Consider the following 21,890-nt stretch of genomic DNA (forward strand, 5'->3'; position numbering starts at 1 on the left):
ATGGAAGTTGTAGCCCAACAACATCTAGGGACCCAAGTTGGAGCATACCCACTGTATGCAGTTACATAATGGGTGGCTTCATACATCGTGGCGACAAGAAGGAGAAAACTGCCAGCTCCTGGCACTTCTGCCTCTTCCACTTTGCCCAAATCTTCTGGCGTCCAGTTGACAATGTCGGGTCCTCTCCGCCACCCAACATTTGCCATGCATATTTATTTATTTTTACATCCCACTCTTCCTCCAAGGAGCACAGACCAGTCCACATGGAGATGTTTCTCCCCACAACAACTCTAGGAGGTAGGTTAGGCTGAAAGAGAAGGGACAGGCCCAGTTGAGTTCCATGGTTGAATAGGAATTTGAACTCAGGTCTCCTAGACCACCACCCCAAGCACTACACCACCTTGGCTCTCTGGACCAAACAGGTGTGAACATACTTCTCCAGGTGGCTACTATAGAAACAATCCCAACATTCTGAAGTTGGGTGGAGAACATTGGGTGATGGAGGGGACCCCATATTGTCAACTGGACACCGGTGGTGTTTGGATGACCTGGAAGAAGAGGAGGAAACACCAGAATTGCACCCTGGCGATTTTCTCCTATTTACTTGCCACTGTGACATGTGCAGTTGTCTCATGCCTGAAGAGGCTAAGCACATGGCCCAAATTGTGATTGTGTTTATAAAGGCAGCTGAAAGCCATGGCAAATTATTTTGACGTGCATGTTGTAAGATTGCATCGTGGACATTCTCAGTCGAGTGCTACTTGACTACTTGTCGGGACACTGTTACAGATTTTAAACAACATTAAAATAAATCTTAAAGAGTGATCGGCTTTATCTAGTGTTTCTTTAGCAGATATTTTTTGTCTTCAGCTTCTTTGTTATGGCTATTGACGGAAACAAACACACACACACAACAGCCCAAAGCTGTTTGTAGCAGAGGCAGAAAGAACATAAGAAAGACCAATCTTGGCTATCGACAACATTGTTTCTCTACCTTTGTTACAGGTTTGGATCCCTCACACTATTGTATTGGAGGAGACGGAGAAGGGAAGACAATGCCCTAAAAGAAAACAACTTTAATAGAGCAGGCAGAATGCAGACTCTTTGTTGTGACTAAGTCCCAGCGAAATGGATGGAACTTAAGTTAGCCATGCCTAACTTGTCTCCTCTATTTTTAATGGTGTGTGTTTAGTCATAACTAGCATAGTCTGGATACTGCCCACTGTCAGCTGCAACTCGTATCTATTTCCAAAAGATCTGGAAATGTTATGGACACATGACTGAAGCCTCTGCAGGTGAGAGGGAGATACTGGCAGATTTGGGATAACCAGCAGATACATTGGTTTCACAAAAATCTGGGGCAGCAGGGCGAGAGCCAAAGGCGGCAACCCCCCTCCTGCAAACTGCCCCAATGTAACTCAGTGGAATGGAACGTTCATGAACCCAGAGGGCACTTAACAACCAGGTGGGCAGAGGTGATGGCAGTGGTGAGTAGTGGCTAAAAGGAGGGCTTGAAGGAAAAGGACGGGGAATTTCTCAGCTTGAAGGAATACTCCCTCAAGACAATCACAACCCCTCTGCTTCTGAGGGGGAAAGGGACCGAAAATTCTAGTTTTCTCAGCAGTCACTTTACAGCCTTGGGTTTCTGAGGGAGAAGGGGTCTGACACATTTAAGGTTTTGGTGCAAGGGGTTAACTTCTTTAAACATCTGCATGTGTGTGTACCCTGAGGAATGGAGGAGGAAGTTACGCACTTGGTCTGTTAATCTGCTGATCATTGCATGTGTGCGTGTACACACACAAACACACAGACACAAACACACACCCACACCAACCAAACTCTCAATGTTCACCCTTTCCCACCGCACCAGGGATATACTGCAATATTTTGTGGGTTCATACTTGTACGCATTAATCTCAAAATCGAGAAAAAAGCTGTGGGTTGGGGATATTCAGCGCCATTGTTCTGTACCGAGTTTCTCAATCTAATTCCAGGACACGAACACTTCTCCCCACAGCGCACACATCTTTCCAAATCACTGACAAGTTTATTAAATGATTTTCATCCATTTCCGTTCCAGCCACTTTACATGAAAAGCTATTCAACTTAGGACTCAAGTCTATGAAAACAAGTTGTAAATGAAGATTTTTAATTTACCCATTATTAACGCTCGTGGTTGCATTGAAGTGGCTGGAATAATATTTTCCAGTTTTCTTATTTCTATAGCTCTGCCATAAAACCAATTTTTAGAAGAAAATTAAATTGATGGAGAGGCACAATTGTACCAGATGAACAACATGAAGATTAAAGATGTATTTTACTTGGAGATGAGATCACAGCACATTACAGAAAGAAAATGTTTTAAATAGAGAGAGGAAAAGAGAGCTGATGGGTTTCTGACCAGCATCCCTTGCAACAGAGTTTCTGGGAGCGTACGCTGGCTTTGGGGGACTTTCATGAAACCCAAACTGTCTACAATTGCTGCAGAAAAACTGACGTGTTTTTGGAAGAATCCAAAGCAGCTTCAAGAGGAGTGGTGGTAGTCGTGCCTTGACAAGGACTACGCAAGCCTGTGATCGCCAAGTCTCACCAAGGGGATCGGGCTGTAGCTCAGTGGCAGAGCATCTGTTTTGCGCGCAGAAGGTCCCAGGTTCAGTCCCTGGCAGCATCTCCAGCTACGACCGGGAAAGACTCCTGCCTCTAACCGTGAAGAGCCGCTGCAAGTCAGAGCAGACAGTATTGGACTAGATGGAGCAATGGTCTGACTCAGTAGATGGCAGCTTCCTATGCTCCTATGTAAGCTGAATGCAGCTCGCAAATCACAGAGGAATCCGCCTCCCATTTTGGCTGTCTGTGCAGAAATGGGGTGTGGGTGAGGTGGGCTGCATTCAGCTTAGTAAGTCATGAGGAGTTGGGAAGGCTTGACCCAAATCATTGCCTTCCCAGCCACACAAACAGCCCCCTTTTTCCTTGTGGTTGCTGAGTCTGGAATCTAGCAAGCTGCCTTATACCGAGTCAGACCCTTGGTCCATCTAGCTCAGTATTGTCTACACCAGGCCTACTCAACTTTGCCCCCCTCTAGCTGTTTTAAGACTACAACTCCTATAGTCCCCAGCCACAGTGGCCAATAGCCAAGGATTGTGGGAGTTGTAGGCCAACATCTGAAGGAGGGCCGAAGTTGAGCAGCCCTGGTCAACACAGACTGGCAGTGGCTTCTCCAAGGTTTCAGGCAGGAGTTTCTCCCAGCCTTATCTGGAGAAGCTGCCAGGGATTGAACCGAGGACCTTCTGCAAGCAAAACAATTGCTTCACCACTGAGTTATAGTCCCATGTGGTTGGCCACAAGCCTGTAGTCAATTAAAGGAATTAAAAATAAAACTGTTAACGTAGTAATGCCCTTATATGAATCTATGGTGCAACTGCCCTTGGAATACTGTGTACAGTTTTGGTTGCCACACCAGAACTCTACACAGGGATATTGTAGTGTAGGGATGTGCAGAACCAGTTCGATCACAAAACGGGTGGGTCTGAGAAGTTCAATCGCAAACCGGTTTGTCAAACCGGCCGGCCCAGCCCATTGGTTCGACTGAACCAGTTGCCATACCCGCGGTTCAGTCTGAATTTGGTCTGAATTTGGACCAAATTGTGCCAAACAGCCCATGCATACCCCTACAACCAAAACGATCAGGAGGTTGAAGCGAGTCCCCTATGAGAAAAGACAAGGTTTGGGCCTTTTTAGTTTAGAAAGACAGGACAAAGGGAACATTACAGAGGTGTATAAAATCATACACAGTGTGGATAAAGTGAATAGAGAGGAGTTCCTCTCTCTCTCTCTCTCTCTCTCTCTCTCTCTCTCACACACACACACACACACACACACACACACACACACACACACTCACTCTTAGAACCTGGGGTCATCCATCGAAGCGGAATGCTGGGAGATTCAGGATAGACAAAAGGAAGTATTTACACAATGTGTAGTTAAACTATGGATTCTGCTGCCGCCAGAGATGGTGGTGACAACCACCAGTCTAGACCAGGGATTCTCAACATTGGGTCCCCAGATGTCATTGGACTTCGGGTCCCATAATCCCCAGCCCCAGTGGCCTTTGGTTGAGGATTATGGGAGCTGAAGTCCAATAACATCTGGGGACCCAACGTTGAGAATCCCTGATCTAGACAGTATGAAAAAGGGATTAGACCAATCCACAGAGGCCGGGGCTATCAGTGGCTGCTAGCCTTGGTACCTAGGATCAGAGGTGACATGCCTCTGAACACCACGTGCAAGGGAGCAGCAAGAAAGGAGATGGTTTCCTTCATTCCCCCTGCTTGCAGACTTCCCAAGGGACCTTGGTTGGCTGCCGTGTGAGGTCGGATGCTGGACTGGAGGGGCCTTGACCGGATCCAGTAGGGCATTTCTTATGTTCTCAGTGAAAACTCTAGACCTGGAAACAGATACATCATGTGTGCATGGGGCTTTTCAGCTCCCCTCCTCTGGCCGCGAATGTAACCCAAAGCATTAACAGGAAGCAGTGCTTCTTAGAGAAGGCATACGTTAGACCCGCACGGACAAGTCTTGACAGCTGTGTGGCTATGACGAGCTTAATTGGTGAGAAAATTTAATTGGATCAGAGAATTAAGATTAAGCCGAAAAATCACCGAAGGGAAGAGGTATTAAAAAGAAAAGATAAGCGTGCTGGTTGCTGCTCGGTGCTCAAACGGTCCAAAATAAACTGACTGCAGCTACAGAACAGAAGGCAGAAGAAGCAGCCAGCACAGCTTGAAACAGTTCAGTAGGAGGCAACAGCTAGAGAATTCACTTTTGCAACAGAAAGCAGATTATGCCATATTTTCTGCTAAATGCATACATGAGGGGAAGTGTAACATGCCCTCTACTGTACTATTACACTCTTATTAAAAATGCTTTCCTTTTTCCCTCCCCCGTAAGACGCTTGCTGTGAATGCTAATGAGGCTTCACTTGTTTGTAAAGGAAAAGAGTGACCTGATGGGCGCTATGCCTCTCCTGTTCCTTCTCCAGAGAGCCCCCTTATCCTGTACAGTATACCTGCACTGTGTGCCTCAACTAGTGTGGTGCATGTGTGGTGTAACCCTAACCCTAACCCCTGCTAACCTGGCAAAGTGCCCGTTCCAAGCAACCCCTGGGGGAAAGTGCATAGGCCAATCACTCCCACATTAACGTACGCCACGGAGACTAAAAAGTAGCTGAAATTCCTTCTCAGTAATATGCACACACACACTTTCATGTAATAATCATTATGCTTAGCGTTTGTATAATTCATCAAATTGCTTCACATATATTATCTCAGTAACTCTTACGGCAACCCTATGATCAATAATATCCGCCTACTGTTGATTTGTTGGGTATGTCTTTATCATTCCCATTGGGGGAGGTGGTTGGAGAAGTCAGAGCTGGAGGGATACTGGCTTGACTAAAGTCACTCTTACAAACTGAGCAAAGAGGCATCTTTTTAGTGGTGATTCTCTTTATTTAGCGGGAGGAGAGCAAGTGGCCCTATCCATCCCCAGCACAGCATCCCTCCAGTGGCAGCATCCCTCCAGTGGCTGTTGCCGGTGTCTATCTTATATTTCCTTTTAGGATGTGAGTCCTATTGGGACAGAAAACTATCTTATTACTTTGAGCATTTTTGTTGAAAAATGGCATATAAATAGTCATAGGAACAGTAGTAATCGTAGTAAAGCCAGGCCTGACAAAAAGATCTTCTGCCTTTTCTTGGCCTACCCGCCCACCCATTCCTTTATTTCAGCTTTTAAAAAAGGTTTCTTAGCCTTTGATTGAAAATAAAACGGCTACTATTATAATGCCCTTATACAAAACTACGGTGCAGCCACACCTGGAGTACTGCGTACAATTCTGGTCACCACATCTAAAGAAGGACATTGTAGAACTGGGAAAGGTGCAGAAGAGGGCAACCAAGATATCAAGGGCCTAGAGTACCTTCCTTATGAGGCAAGGCTACAACACCTGGGGCTCTTTAGTTTAGAAAAAAGACAACCGCAAGAACACATGATAGAGGTTTATAAAATCATGCACGGTGTGGAGAAGGTGGATAGAGAGAAATTCTTCTCTCTCCTCCACAACCCTAGGACCAGGGGTCATCCCATGAAATTGATTGCCAGGAAGTCTAGGACCAACAAATGGACGTACTTTTTCACACGAGATGTGGTGACAGCCAACAACCTGGATGGCTTTAAGAGGGGTTTGGATAACTTCATGGAGGAGAAGTCTATCATCAGCTACTAGTTAGAGGGCTAGAGACCATCTCCAGCCTCCAAGGCAGGATGCCTCTGAGTACCAGTTGCAGGGGATTAACAGCAGGAGAGAGGGCATGCCCTCAACTCCTGCCTGTGGCTTCCAGCGGCATCTGGTGGATGTGTGAAACAGGATGCTGGACTAGATGGGCCTCCTTGGGCCTGATTCTTATGTTCCTATAACCTATTTTTAAACTCATAGTTCAAAATGCAACTGATTTCGGGGTTTTCTCTTGCATTTCTCTGGTGTTACATCCCTTCCCCTGCGATTCTCAGATGTTAGCTTAATTTTCTTCTGGGTTTCACAGTGCATATTGTGGTTACTTTTAAAAATCAAGTTAAAGGTTGGTTGGGAAAATACCCAGCATGACCCCAACATGCTGAAGGATCCACAGGACACCAAACCATCATTTGAAGGATCAGATTAGATCATGTCAGACCTTATCCCGATATTTAAAGTCATGCACAGCCCTATATAACAATGAGCCAACAATATGAATGCGATTGGGAAAGGCTTCCAATCAATTCCAACAATTGGTCTTCACAAATGTTGACTTGCATCAGCTTAAACGTTTAAAATCCCTCAAGGAGATATCATCCTCCAAACTCCCCACCTCATCCCTCGGAGGGGTGGGTGAGTCCCAAATCTGGGGTCATGACATGGTAGTGGAGAAGCTTTTTTGCTGCCATAACTACTTCAAAGTAGGCTCAAAAATGAGCTCTTGCCTGTGTTTGGTTGAACTGATGCAGAATTTTTCACCACTTGTGTTCTGGCTGTTAAGCATTTAAAAGCTATACATGCTTGCTGGATTTTTTTTTTAAAAATTGCATTTATATCAACTTTTTTTAGCTTTTTATTTATTCTCAGCATCAAGATTGTCATTTCTTGACTAGGGAGATGTTTGCTGAGAATATTAACAGACAGTGGAACTCCAAATGGCAAACTGGAAAGAAATATTAAAGTGTTTCAGAGGCTTGTTTAATTGTGATTCTCCTTTTGTACTTCTGAAAACTAAGCTAATTCGTGCTGCTTTGCAATGAGGCAGATTTCTCAAATTGCAATGCATCCTTTGGTGATATTATCTACTGCTGTTAGCTATAACACTTGGCGAGATGAAATTCAACTCTCAATTACTTTTCTTCCTTGCATCTTTCAAAATAAATGTATCTGACATATACTTTATGCTTATTAGTATTCATGCCATTTTCCAAAACCATCTGCTTTTGGGCAATCGTGAGCAGCTCTCTGAACCAGGACAATGTAAAACTGAAGGAGCTTGGACCAGAGAGAGCTTTATTGGCTTCCTCCCCTCCGTCTAACCTTGTGGGCCATTTTGCTTTCAAAGCCAACACTGTGTGCAAATTGTTTGTCTCGCCTAGATGTTAATGAACATTTTAAGGTAATGCAATGTGATTAGTAGGATCCATATGCGTCGTTCTGTTGTTAGAGACATAGTTCATGCAATTAAGCATCTCCAGCACCTACACCAGAGACCAGCTAAAGTGTTGCCCAGGAGAGGCAGTATTTAATGAAAGGTCAAGCCACACAGCATAAGCATATTTTAAAGAAGTTGCTTAGAGATCATCTGTTCAGCAGGTTTTGACCAATTTTCTCTGGATCCAAGAGCCAGCTCAAACATTTTAGGGACCAGACAAGGGACATTTGACAGAAGGAAAGCTGGTCTTGTGGTAGCGAGCATGATTGGTCCCCTTAGCTAAGCAGGGTCTACACTGGTTGCATATGAATGGGAGACTTGCATATGAATGGGTTACAGTGTGTGAGCACTGTAACATATTCCCCATAGGGGATGGAGCCGCTCTAGGAAGAGCATCTAGGTTCCAAGTTCCCTCCCTGGCAGCATCTCCAAGATAGGTCTGAGAGAGAGACTCCTGCCTGCAACCTTGAAGAAGCTGCTGCCAGTCTGTGCAGACAATATTGAGCTAGATGGACCAATAGTCTGACTCAACATATGGCAGCTTCCTATGTACCTATGTACCAGACTTGGTGATAGACACCAGGAAGGATCCCCTTTTCAAGTAACTCAGAACAGAAACAGGGCTGCCTGGGACAAATAATTTTTTTTAAAAAATAACTCTACCTATGAATATCCCAGTCTAAGCACCAGAGTTAAATTTCTAAGTGGCTTCCTGGCACCTGGGATTTGTTGAGCCCTGTATTGCTAAATGCAGTTATCTTGGTTTTTATTTTTGATGAAAAGGCACTATAAATTTCGGGACAAGATGCATCATTGCAGCTAAAAGCAAGTCTATAGGCACACAACAAAGCAAAGACCAGTAGCAAGGTAACAGACCTATTGCGAGAGGATGAATTGTGAAAATTGATTCTGCCCAGTCTGCCCTGCAAAAAGTTTTTAAATAATTTGTAGAGCGGCAATGTTCCATCAATAAATTGGTTAGATGAATAGATTCAATTAAAAAGACTGATTAAAAAGGTGCCCTGATTAATCAGGCAGAAGATCTGTCTTATAAATTATTTTGAATACAAATACTTTTAAACACATATCCTGAGTCACAGAAGAACTGCCAGGGAAATTATGACTGATTTATACTACAAACTAGACCAATCCATATTCTCAACTTGATCATTATTCACCTCAGCAGTATCTTCTATTTATCTATTTCTGAAAGTATCTATTTCTGAAAGAGCTGGAAATGTTAGGATCTTTATGGATGCATAACCAGTGCACCTGTGGGTGATAGGGGGATATCAGGAGATTTGGGTTAACTCACAGATAAGTAAATCCCACAAAAATCTGGAGGAAAAAAGAAACCTAAGGGGGCAAAAGCCTCAAAACTGCCCCAATGGAATTCAACGGAACAGATTATTCATGGACTCTTAACACTTAACCGACAACTAGGAAGGCAGAGCTAATGGAATTCATGGTGGTGGGGGGTAGGAGGAGAGATTGAACAAACAGAGTGGGAAATTTCTCAGCTTGAAGAATACTCCCTCAAGACACTAATTCCGCTTCTGAAGGGGAAAGAGGTCTAAAACATTCACCATGCTCAGGCAGAGGTTCAGGCAACGCATGCACACCATGGATATAGTGTAGCGTTTTATTGAGGATCTCTGTCACCAATAAGAGAAACACAAAACTATAAAGCTTCCTTGCTTTGTGGAGATGCCTGCTTGCTACAGGTGACTAGGCAATTGGCATTTTCAATCTGCAAACGATTTCAAACGTTCTCTCTTGGGGGATGCAACAGCTCTCTAACCAAAGGAATAAAAGTAGTAGTCTTGATAAAATGTAGAACAAACTTTGAGTTAAGAAAAAGAACTTTGGGATTGAAATGTTTGGTAACAACATTTTAGTATCAGTTCCATTTTAGGATGTTAAAACACACACCATAAAGTCTGAGTTGGCCTCGGATTCAAAAGTTGAAGTACTATTTTTTTAAAAAGCACATCTTGCTGGTCCTAAATTGCTCCAAACTAAATTTACATATAAATTAAGTGTTCTCTTTGTTCTGAAGCTTAGTGAACAACTGACAGTTATAAGCATTAAGACTGTTTCATCAATCTTTTTGTAAGCTACTTTAATTAATTTAAATGTTTCTCATGCATATCAGGGTTTATAGGCACTTTATCTGTTAAAGTCTTGTAAATGAATGCTTTAAGATTATAGAAAAGGATGTTACAAAATAGCAGCACAATGCAATAGCAAGTTCATTTTTTAATTGCCAAAAGAGTTTTTCCCGTCTAAATGACACACAGACGTCAAATATGTGGGATGGACAGAAAGGAACCTTACCAAAATCGGCAAACACGGATTGTCCAACAACCACAGCATCTTTGGGCTTCTGCTGTATGTAAGAAGCTTTGGAGAAATTTCCATCCTGCCAGAAATAAATATATTGAAAGAGTAAGAATATTAACTGAATAAAATCATGATCAGTTCTTTTGTGAATGCAGGAGGCATACACCACGCAGATGGGGAACAGCATAATCTAATACTTTCAAGAGCCAATCTATCAGCCGTAGGAGCCTTTTTAACTGCTTTCATCAGGGCTTTCAGATCTCATGATTTGCAAACCCTTTATTGAAACATTGGTACTGACTTGTGATTTTTAAAATCTGGAATTAACAATTTCAGCCAGGCAGCTCAATCAAACTCCACACAGTTACCTGGGTGATGATCGTAGATGAGTTACATGAGTTAGTTTTGGCTGGTGAATACTTAAGCAAGGAACATTTTATTTATTGTTCAGTTTCTATACAGACTTTCAAGAGACATCCCAAGGCAATTTACAAAAATTAAAATACAATACAACTCCATAAAAATCACATTAAATTATTAAAATCAGTTAAAACAGTAAAAACCATAACACACCGAAAAGCCACCATTTAAAAAAAAAAAGCAGAGGAGCTAAGAAACCTGGCAGTTCCGAAGGGGTAAAAGCCTGAACAAATAAAAAGCTATCTAGTTGTTGGGTTTTCTTAAAGCCACATATATCAAGGAGGGGACATTTTAAGTTTCCCTGAATCTCCAATAGCTTCTCAATACCGTACTTGAACTGAATTTTAAAAATTGTTATTATTTCATCACCATCCTTCAGAATCTTGCACAAAATAAAGTATTTTATTTTACTTGAAATTTTGGGAAAATGCCAATCTGGAAAATAGCTTCTGTGCAAACAAGGAATGCATTTTTAATAAGTTATTAGCTTCTTTGTCATGGAAACAATCCATTGGTGATATCTTGGGGAATGTTGCCTAGATTAATTTTCTTAACCAACAGAAACATTTTTCCAATTAGAAGCATTTAGGAAAAAAAACCCTCACAATATAGTGGCATGACAACATATTGAATATTTCATTACCATCTCATGGCAACCAACACACTAAGCTCTGACGTGGTCTGCAAAGGATACATTGATAGTTAACATGGTTTATTCCTCTGTGTTTGGTCCCCCCCCCCACACCCGCCGTAGGACAGCAGGAAGTCACCTAATGGCGCAGTGGGTGAGATGACCTGACTAGCAAGCCAGGGGTTGTCGGTTCGAATCCCCGCTGGGATGTTTCCCAGACTATGGGAAACACCTATATCTGGCAGCAGCGATATAGGAAGATGCTGAAAGACATCATCTCATACTGCGTGGGAGGAGGCAACGGTAAACCCCTCCTGTATTCCACCAAAGGGCTGCGGCCATGCTGAGCAAGGAAGAGATATTCAATCTTTTCCTGGGAAACTCATGCCCCAGGAAGTAAGTTTCCATTGGTTTCCATTTTGGGGTGCTTCTTGTATTGTAGGAACATAGGAGCAGCCTTATGTCGACAGCCCTATCCCTAAAATAGGCCCAAGTGGTTTGTTAGGGTGCAGCCAGGATCGGGACTGTGACACACGGGGGAAAGGATACTTACTCTTGCTGTTCTAGTTTGTGTCTAACTGATATTAACTGCTGTTCAGGGTGTTTATAGTTTCATGTTTTTATAAGCTACCTTGAGTATTATGTCTATAATAAAATGTGGGATGTAACATTTTAATATAACAACAACAACAACAACACCTTCTTTCTGCCTCTTGTAGTCCCAATGAAAATCATGTCACAGAAGCGGCTTCTGGTCATGATTGACATTTTGTTCAGGTCAGTTTCTGTGTCATGATTTTCACTGGGACTACAGCAAGAGGAAAAACGTTTATAATATTATTGTTAAAATGTTATATCCCCCCTTTCTGTTGTTACTACTACTACTACCACCACCACTGTTATAAAATAATACTCAAGGCAGCTCATAAAATAATGCGGAGGAGAGCTGGTAGTGAGCATGAGTTGTCCTTGTTTGCTAAGCAAGGTCCACCTAGGTCTGCATTTGGATGGGTGACTCCATGTGAGTGCTGTCTGCTGTAAGGTATTCTCCGTAAGGGATTAAAGTCCCCCTTAGGTCCTAAAAAGGGGGGGCATTTTAGGGATGGAAGCATAGGTCAGTGGGTAGAGCACCTGTTTTGCATGCAGAAGGTCCCAGGTTTACTTTCTGGCAGCATCTCCAGGTACGGCTGAGAAAGACCTCTCCCTGAAACCCTGGAAAGCCACTGCCTGTCAGTGGAGACAATATTGAGCTACATGGACCACTGGTCCGTCTCAGATGAAGGCAGCGCCCTATTTTCCTGTGCTTTTAGACGCCAGTATGCCAAGCAGTTCTATTTAGGCTGGGGTGGTTATTTAATGCATGCAGTCAGGGTTAAGATCCATGCCTCTGTTTTTGGTGCCTGGTTGGGCCAAATCAGGTTCACAATTGACTTGGCACTCAGTGGATGACACGCTCCAAGAGAAAACATTCCGATTCATTTCAGTTGAGCCTTCTGAGCAGATGATGCTCTCGGGAGGTCGCGCGGCTCGTGTCTCAACATCAGTTCCAGTTCTGAACAATTCTATCCCATACAAATGGGTCGTTAATGTGAATAATCCATTACCATAATGATCATTTGAGTGCCTTTGATAACACTTTTGAATCTTAAACTCCAGTCTGCCATTAGTGCAGAGTGTGTTTCCTTGTACTTTCTAGTCATGTGGAAATCACAGGAACTGGGGGAAAAAGATTGTCTTCTAAACACTGTTGAACTCCTGCAACACCTCCAAGTTCACCGAGGACACATTTATTATAGGTCTTAACCCACACGCAGATGCAAAACGCAATTACTGTTTTCAGAGGATGAGGGAAACGATCTAATCTTAAAAAGGAGTACTGATCTCTCTGCCAAGCAAAAGTTACTGATTATGCTTATTTGGTTCAGAAAGAAGACGGTATTTAAGAAACCTCCATATGCAAAACGATGGGAAGAAATTTCCGTATGAACAAACCCGTATGTGTCATATGGCATGTGTGGTATAATGGTTAGAGCATCGGACTTTGACGGGGGAGACCCAGGTTTAAATCTCCACTCAACCACAAAGTCACCTTAGCCAGTCCCTGCCTCTCACAACCAAGCAGACCACACAGGGCTGCTGTGAGAATAAAAGGAGGAAGAACTATGTAAACTGCCCTGAGCTCCTTGAAAGAAGGGCAGGATAGAACTATAACAACGTAATATTTCCTTACTTTGCAAATTAAAATATAGCAAATGATTTATACGCTTCCAGGGTGTTTGTGTACATTTGTTTTGCTGTTCCTGCTCTTGGATACATTCAAATTGTAGTTGCAAATAAACCTCAGTGAGTGCATTGTGGTTACTTTTTAAATATTATTAAACAATTTAAGCAGTCAGCCTTAAAAAAAGAAGAAGCAAAAGCGTTTGTGGCTTTGGCAAGCAGACCCAAATAATTTTTTTAGAACTCTCACAGAATATAGAATCAGTGAGCATTTTAATTAGAAGAGCTTTTATGGAATCATCACATGTGATCTAAAATGTAGGGTGGCCCTACTGGTGCCTGGAGAAAAGCTTCAATCCAACATTGGGGAGGAGAGCTGGTCTTGGAGCATGAATTGTCCCCTTTGCCAAGCAGGGTCTGCCTTGGTTTGCATTTGGGTGGAGACTACCTGTGAGTACGGTAAGATGTTGTAAGCCGCCCAGAGACAGAAGTTTGGGGCGGCATACAAATTTGATAGATAGATAGATGATATTCCCCTTAGGGCAGGGTTCAATGTGCGGCTCTCCAGATGTTGTTGAACAACTCCCATCGGCCCCAGCCACAATTTCTTAACAGCTGGGGATTATGGGAGTTACAGTTCAGCAACATCTGGAGAGCCACACCTACCTTAGAGGATGGGGCCATAGCTCAGTGGAAGAGTATCTGCATGCTTGGTTCACTTCCTAGCAGCATCTCCAGCTTGGGCAGGGAGAAACTCCTTCCTGTATCCCTGGAGAGCCGCTGCCAGTCAGTGTAGACAATACTGAGCTGGCTGGACTAATAGTCTGACTCAGTATAAAGGTACCTTCCTGTGTACCAAAATGGACCGCTGTAGAGTCTCCGACAGAGTGCTGTTCAACCATGTGGACAACTTTCTAACAGAGACTGTCGCCCAGTTGACTGACTGCTTCCTGGCCTCTTCATTCTGTATTCCCTTTGTGATCAGCATTTTCCCACATTGGCCCAGCTTTGCAGCTAGCCACTTGCCCTAGGCAAGCAACCATGCTAGGTGTTCTTCTCAACTTCGCAACACCCCAAGTTGTGCCATGGCACCTCCATGGGAATGAAGCAGTCCCTCCAACTCTACAGGAGGAGACCTGGCGAATTGCTTAACGGTCTCTCCTCGTTTCGCCCACATTATTTGCAGCCACATTTTAAACAATACAAAAGCCTGAGGGCAACAAGGAAGAGGTACTCTGTCGAAACATTTTTCCTTCACAAGCCATCATGCTGACAAATTAAATGACAGTAATCTCATACAACAGATGACATCACCATAGGAGTCCTGTTAACGTACACATTAGGGCAGACTGATTGGTTTAACTGGCAGTCGTGCTAAAATCCTGCAGAGCAAAGGATACTGCGTAAAACATTACTTCTGAGCTACAGGCAGAAGTTGGAAGGCAACACAGCGGCCATATTCTCAGGAGTGCAGCTCTTTGAACCTGACTTCAATATCCTCTAATGACCTCTTCAACGGGCCCTAAGGGCGCTGCTCAAATCATGGAGCTGCTAAATGGGCCCCAGTCCCCTTTCCTTTTATCCCAGCCCCCTTGCCTACTGCTTTTAGGAGGGGTAAAGTGGACACGATATGGCTAAACTGAGAGGAGTCAAGGGTGGAGTTTATGGACGTCATTAAGGTTCCCTGACCTATTATCCTGCAATTCATGCACTGCCCAAGGGTATATTTATATTTGCTTTCCCCTTTTGCCCTGATATTTTATATAGGGCGGCGTAGAAATGTGGCACATAAATAATAAATACTCTAGAACATTTGTGCTATTATTGTTCTTACCTGATTTAACCATGTTTCAAATTGAATTTGGCCGGAATCTGATGTTGTAAGAAACAAATCTGTAAAGACACACAGGAACAAAAGTCAAAAGACGACAAATATCCATGGCGATTACGTTTTTGTGCAACCCAGGTACATTTAACCTAAACCAGAGACTAGGGTACGTTTGCTATTTCTGAATGCCATAATTTGGGGGATAACAATTGGGCTTCTGCTTGTAAGATTCCCCAAAGGCATTTAACTGCCCACTGTCGGAGTAGATGGACCTTCAGTTTAATCTGACCAAAGCTTCTCAAGCCAGTGACTGGAACAGTTCTGTCCGGCATAGGATCTCTTATTAGAATCCAGAGGCTCCCAGCTTTTGGTGTAGAGGAAAACACTGGGCTGGATCCCAGAGAGTGCCAAACCAAGGGCTAGCCATCTTCCGGCTCACAACACCTCACTATGCATGTCCTAATTACCTTCTTGACTTCCGGACTAGTACAGATGCTCAATCGGCATACTCCGATTTGCACTCAACCTTCACACTAGAATCACAGAGCAACTCCACACAGTCCGGAACCGGACACCTGCAATCAACATTTGAAGCATGGTACAGTTGTCTGGTTCTAGATCACAAGTAGGGTAGAATATGCCAAACGGATATGGACTAATATTTCTATAGCACCCCTTCTGCATGGGCAAACTCTTAAGTGCCTGTGTGTCTAAGATAGATTTTGCTTCTGAACATACAGAAGCGACCTTAGTAAATAGCGATAGCTCTATCCTCCACAAAGATAGATTAATTATCTTCTTAAAACCATTTAGGCTAGTGGTCATCATCACTTCTCTTGTTAGTGAATTCTGAATGTTCATTATGCCTGGAAATGCATAGAAAACCAGTGGAGCTTTTAAAGACAGAACAGTGAGCTATGTTCCAGTCTATTCGAGGTTATTTCCAGTTAATAATTTAGCTTCTGTAATTTGTATCAACTGAAACTTCAGAGAGGGGGGAAATTAACACATTTGCCCTTATTTTGGTTTTGTAGCTATGTTAAGGACTCCAGACATCTTTCCTGCATCAAGTAAGAGGCAGGGTCCCCTCCTTCCTTGTGTATATTATACTCACACATGCGGGAGGTTAAGAAGCAGCTTGATCTTGGAAACCAACAGTTCAACCAGGCAAACTTTGTTTTAAAGAACATACACACAAGTTATTTAAATCAGGCTGTGATAGGACTAGAATAATAAGACATCTCTCCGAAACAAATGGAGATTGGATTTTTTTGTTTTGTCTTCACTCACACAGCCAACAATACTAATGGTTGTGGTGTCACGCAGCTTAGCAATAAAACAAAGCATGTGTTTAGCTATTTGGTGTGTGGGAGGAAGAAATGTGAGGATTTAGAGGAATAAGAAAAAAAGAAAGAGTCCGACTACAAAGAGCGAATGCAAAGACAATAATTTAAGTGTCTAAAAGGCTTACTAAGTTAGCAGAAATGCAGCGGTGCTTCTAAGAGGCGAGGTGCGTTCCATCTAGCATAAATGCACGCTGCCTTTATTTGTTTATCCATGAGATGGTTATGGTTTGCCTTTGGGTTTTTTGTTTTTGGAGACAAGCGGCTTTCAGAAGCAGCTGCCTGAAACTGCAAGCAGAAGTTGTGTATGTGTTGAAAGCTTAGGGCCAAATAGAAAACAGAGGAAACGCAGAAGTATGCCAGGACAACACAGTAGTCTTGAACATGGGCGGTATCCATCTTGGATTTCAGCCCTGCATCAGGTCAGAAGGACAGTGATAGGAAAAACCTAGAATCACACACAGCCTGCATTTTTGGTAGGAAATGGAAAACCGCAATTGGTCATGGTTTTCTTTGAATGAAGAGAGGGGTGTTTCTCTATCCTGGGTGAAAAAGCCTTCCATGGCATACCAGTGCCAACCAGTTCAATTTATTGTAGTGCTAACAGTGACTGAAGTGAGACTGTATCCTCTTGGTTTAAAGGTACCACTTTCCTCTCTGTGCCCTGGATCCAACATGGATTTGTACTCTCATGAAAGCAAGTCATCTTATTCCCATTATCAAAGCTTAAGACATTCCCAGGATGCCTGTGCGAGTGTAGGAGGATACAGGGAATCTCTTGAATTGTGACACCCAACAATCCTGGCTAGGAGACAAAATAGCATGGACCACCACACACACACACACACACACACACACACACACACACACACACACACACACACACACACAGAGGCTATACAGGCTATTTGTAGATGATGGGCAGCATCCAAACTAGTCAGTGTCATGGCTAAGCAGCACGGACATCAGTGAGCAGTAGTCTGGGATGGGCAATAGTTCAGCAGTAGACCATCTGCAACCAGATTCAATCCCTGACATCTCCAAGCAGGGCTGGCAAAGAGTCCAAAGAGGCAAACATTGTCTGCAACTGTGATGGCGGGCATTGGTCTAAACCAGGGCTGCTCAACTTCGCTGTTTCTGGACTACAACTCCCATAATCCCCAGCCACAGCAGTCAATAGCCAGGGATTATGGAAACTGTAGGCCAACATCTGCAGGAGGGCCAAAGCCCTGGTCTAATAAAACATTGAGACTAGCGTTTACAGTTATTTCTGCACAGATCTATAAACTCAATATGATAAATGACTGTGTAGCCATGCAAGTATATTTTGTCTTATCAGAATGTCTGTTTTACAGTCTTTGACCCCTTTCTCCTGTATTTTTCAACGAATTATGCAAACCTTGAAATTTAGTCATTTTCTGGCATTCAGAAGTCCTTCAGAATGGGAAGCCCTAAGCCAGGGGTGGACAAACTTGGCCCTCCAGCTGTTGTTGAACTACAATCCCCATCTTCCCCAGCCACAACAGATTGTGGCCAGGGATGATGGGAGTTGTAGTTCAACAGCAACTGGAAGGCTAGACTTGCCTAGCCCTGTCCTAAGCTGTGGCTTATGTAGCTTCTGCCTAAATTGGGCACTGAACAAAGGTCTGACTCAGTAGACAGCAGCTCCTATGTTCCATTACTAACTGACGTCCCACTAACTTCATGACTGCCTTGGTTTGGATGCTGCCTGGTGTGTTTTAAGCACAACAGGAATGGTGTTTTGTATCTTCTGCTGCTGCTTTTAGTTGTTTTATTACTGAAAAACATTTGAGGGTTTCACTGCATCATTTTAGTGGTTTATATTTTTCAGTTTTTAGCTTTTAAAATAACCTTTAATTTGAACCTAATAATGATTGTGGTTTTTAATCTGACAATTTTTTTTGTTTAATTTAGTTAATTTTATTACTTTTATTGTATCTTGTATCTATCTTATTGTTGTGAGCCGTCCCAAGCAGCAGGGGTGGGGTGGGAAATACATATTGTAAACAAGCAAACAAATAATTTTATTCTATGGATGCTTTAATTTATTTTTGCTTTAGTAAGTCACTTTGAGAACCTTATTGGCTGGAGAGCAGGATATAAATCCTAGAAATAAGCAAGTAAATGCTTTGGAAATGGAGGGGGACATTTAAAAAAAAAACAACCATTTGTCACATGCAGCACGAAGGCCAGCTGTTCAAAAGGGGAAAGAGGTAGAAAATCACACTGTCTGCGTGTGTGTGTGTGTGTGTGTGTGTGTGTGTGTGTGTGTAAACTCTTATGCTGGACCCAAAGAACCTTTCTGGATGCATGCCACAAACACTTCGAGATTGAGGCTATATTGCATAAAAATAGATTGTCAGAAAATTTAATATTACTATACCTCTTTAGGGAAATCTGAAATGTAATTAGATAGCGATTTTAAAAAGAAAGGCATTACTTCCTCATCTTCGAAACATTACACAGAAACTCATAAACTATGTCAAATTGTAGAATTTTTGTTCTATATTCGCCTACAAACACTGCCATTCTAATGTGGCATTTCCAGGTATTATCGTATTTAGACAGCTAGTGAAAGGGGGACCCTTGAAATAAACATCTGGCAAATTTGGCTTGCTGTTCCCAGGTTTCCAGGTGTAGCAGTTGTAATTGTTTACTGCAAAAATTATTCAGCAAACACACGGCAATCTACCTCTTACCGTATGCAAATAATGCAATGTTGCTGTTTATAAAAAAAAAAATTCTTCATCTAGTGCCTATTAATATGCCAGATCCATTTATAATCTTTTCTGTAGGGCTCTTAAGGTGTGATGGGCTGGAGCCAAAGAACCCACAGCTACGGTAGCTTCTCACTCTCAAGAAAGCTTTGGTCTGGGTGTTGTACAGAATGCAACTTTCGCCCTCCCAATACTGCAAGGCAAACACACTTTTGAAATGGAGGCAACTTTCAAAAACAGTTTGTGATATTCTGCTTCTCCTCCCCCGAGCCCCAATTTTAACCCAGGCAAGTTAGGCTGGGGGGGGGGGCATTCCAAGGTCACCCAGTTAACTTGGGTGTTTGACTCCAAGTCTTCTCAATCCAGGGGCATAGCTAAAATTGAACAAGGTGGGACCAAGTGTCCCTGGGACTGGGGAGCCCTCCCCACCCGCCGTCTGGCTGGGCAACAGCTCACTCTTTGTTCCCTTCCTTCCACCTCCCCACCCAGTTCTGGTCTGAGGACTCCTGTTGGCTTCAAGTGAGACGAGTCCTCTCCAGGAGGGGAGGGGGCAGGAATGCCGGGCAGCACTGCTCCCTCCTCCTCTCCTCCTGACTGGCTGACTGGTGCTCTACTTCAGCTCATCCCTCCCTCACCATGACTGACAGGTGCAACAGCGAGGGAAATGTCGCTGAGCATTAAGCAGCCAATCTTGAGGTGAGGAGGAGGAGGGAGTGATGCTGCTTGGCACACCTCCCCTCCCCACCTGAGGCTGAGCAACAATCTTTAGTTAAAGGTGCTGAGGAACCCTTTTGGTGTCCCTTTAGGGACTCTCATCTGGCATGGGAATCTGCCGCTCCATGTCAAAATTCCTGCTCTGCATGCAGAAGGTCGCAGGTACACTCCCTGGCAGCATCTCCAGGCAGGACTGGGAAAGACTCCTGCCGGAAACCTTGGAGAGCTGCTGCCAGTCAGTGTAGACTAGAGGTCCCCATCCTTTTTTAACATGTGTACCCCTTCTGTCACAAACCTTCAGCGAAGGTACCCCATGAAATTTTTGTGTATGTGTGCGCATTTATGCACATACAACTTTAAAAGTCTACAGTCATGAGACAGACTACTCAAGCCACTGCCTTATATCCAGATTAAGTTACTCATGAGGAATCCCCACTGGTATGTTTCCCAGACTATAGGAAACACCTCTATTGGGCAGCAGCGATAGAGGAAGATGCTGAAAGGCATCATCTCATACTGCGCGGGAGATGGCAATGGGAAACGCCTCCTGTGTTCTACCCAAGAAAAACTACAAGGCTCTGTGGTCTCCAGGAGTCGACATCGACTCGACGGCACACCTTACCTTTACTCCGATTAATGGGAGAAGTTTCTTTGTTCCATTTTAATGGGAGCACTCAGTGCTAATTTTCTGAAGCCGGCCAGTCAGGCTGAGGGGAAGGGTACACTGAGCTTCAGCCCGTAGCCAGCCAACCAGGAGCAGAGGAGGAGCCCTCTGCTCACTTTCACCCTCCTCTCTCCCACATTAGTGAGGATCTGGACACATTAGTGAGGATCTGTCAGCTTCAAGCTGGCGATCCTCTGATGGGGAACAAATAGCACGGTGCGGTGTGGGGAACCAGGAGGGCTCCGAGTACCCCCTGGGAGCTCTTCAAATACCCCTAGGAGTTCTAGTACCCCCTGTTGGGAGCACCTGGTATTGACAATACTGAACCAGATGGACCGAGGGTCTGACTTGGTATAAGGCACCTTCCCTAGCTCTTAAATTTGACCCAGTCTCTCATATTGAGGCCCATTTGATTCATGATAGAGAGCAGGTTATCCTTGATTAAAGCTTCCATTTCTTTCTAAAGGAGGCTAAGGCGTGTGTGTGTTTGTGTGTGCAAGTGGTGGTGGTGGTGGGCAGAATTTATCACTACTTCCCCCTGGAACCTGAAAGTTCCCCTAGTTCAGTCTTTCTTTGTTAACCTAAATTAATTTCATATACACTCATAGACTTGAAGCTGCCTCAAAACGATCTACGACTCATTTATGAGCTGTAAGGGAGGTAGATGGGTGTTGCAAGATAAATTTACATCATCTTCATAGAACATCACATTATTTGAAGATTGATGTACTGGAATATAAATGTCTCTATCTGCTCTGATACAAGGACTCATACCGCTATACAAGGACAGCGAAATTTTAACTGCTTTAATCAATGCCGTCCATGGGAAACCTTGACTATATATCAGCTGTGGGTTGGTGGTGTTTTTTTTTTTTTTAAGCATAGCTTCCTTCAATGTTACTTAATACCAGGGAACCACACATTTAGGTTTAGCTCACTAGCCAGCCATTTTTTGTGGCCGCCACCAATCCCCTCCTCCCTCAGATCCTTTTCTGGCACCCAAGCAGGGGGCTTAGGAGAGAGGCAGGTCTCCTGTCATTTGCACTGGAGATGGTAAGAAACTGGGGGAGCCTTTCCCTGCTGCTTGGAAAGGATTCCTGCCAATCCCTGCTGTTTCTTGCCTTCTCAAAAACGACAGAGGAAATGAGACCTCCGCGATGTATGTGGTGCTGGCAGTGCTGCTTGCCAGAGACTGGGAGAACTCACCACTGGGGAGTTGGCAGGTGGATTTGTAGATGCCTGCTCAATATGTTAGCTAA

At 43.6% G+C, this 21,890-nt stretch overlaps 1 protein-coding gene across 2 annotated transcripts in view; it reads right to left on the reverse strand.

Moving 5' to 3' along the window:
* ITFG1 (integrin alpha FG-GAP repeat containing 1) overlaps positions 1-21,890 on the reverse strand; it is a 131,230-nt gene that overhangs the window by 80,337 nt on the left and 29,003 nt on the right. For both annotated transcript variants that reach the window (XM_053270345.1, XM_053270344.1), the window contains exons 7-8: positions 15,179-15,237; positions 10,068-10,152 (exon numbers count right to left, since the gene is read on the reverse strand). In XM_053270345.1, the coding sequence (XP_053126320.1) occupies positions 10,068-10,152; positions 15,179-15,237 (144 nt within the window). The remainder of the gene's footprint in view (positions 1-10,067; positions 10,153-15,178; positions 15,238-21,890) is intronic.

The sequence above is a fragment of the Hemicordylus capensis genome, chromosome 9 (assembly GCF_027244095.1).
Source record: "Hemicordylus capensis ecotype Gifberg chromosome 9, rHemCap1.1.pri, whole genome shotgun sequence".
Taxonomy (NCBI): domain Eukaryota; kingdom Metazoa; phylum Chordata; class Lepidosauria; order Squamata; family Cordylidae; genus Hemicordylus; species Hemicordylus capensis.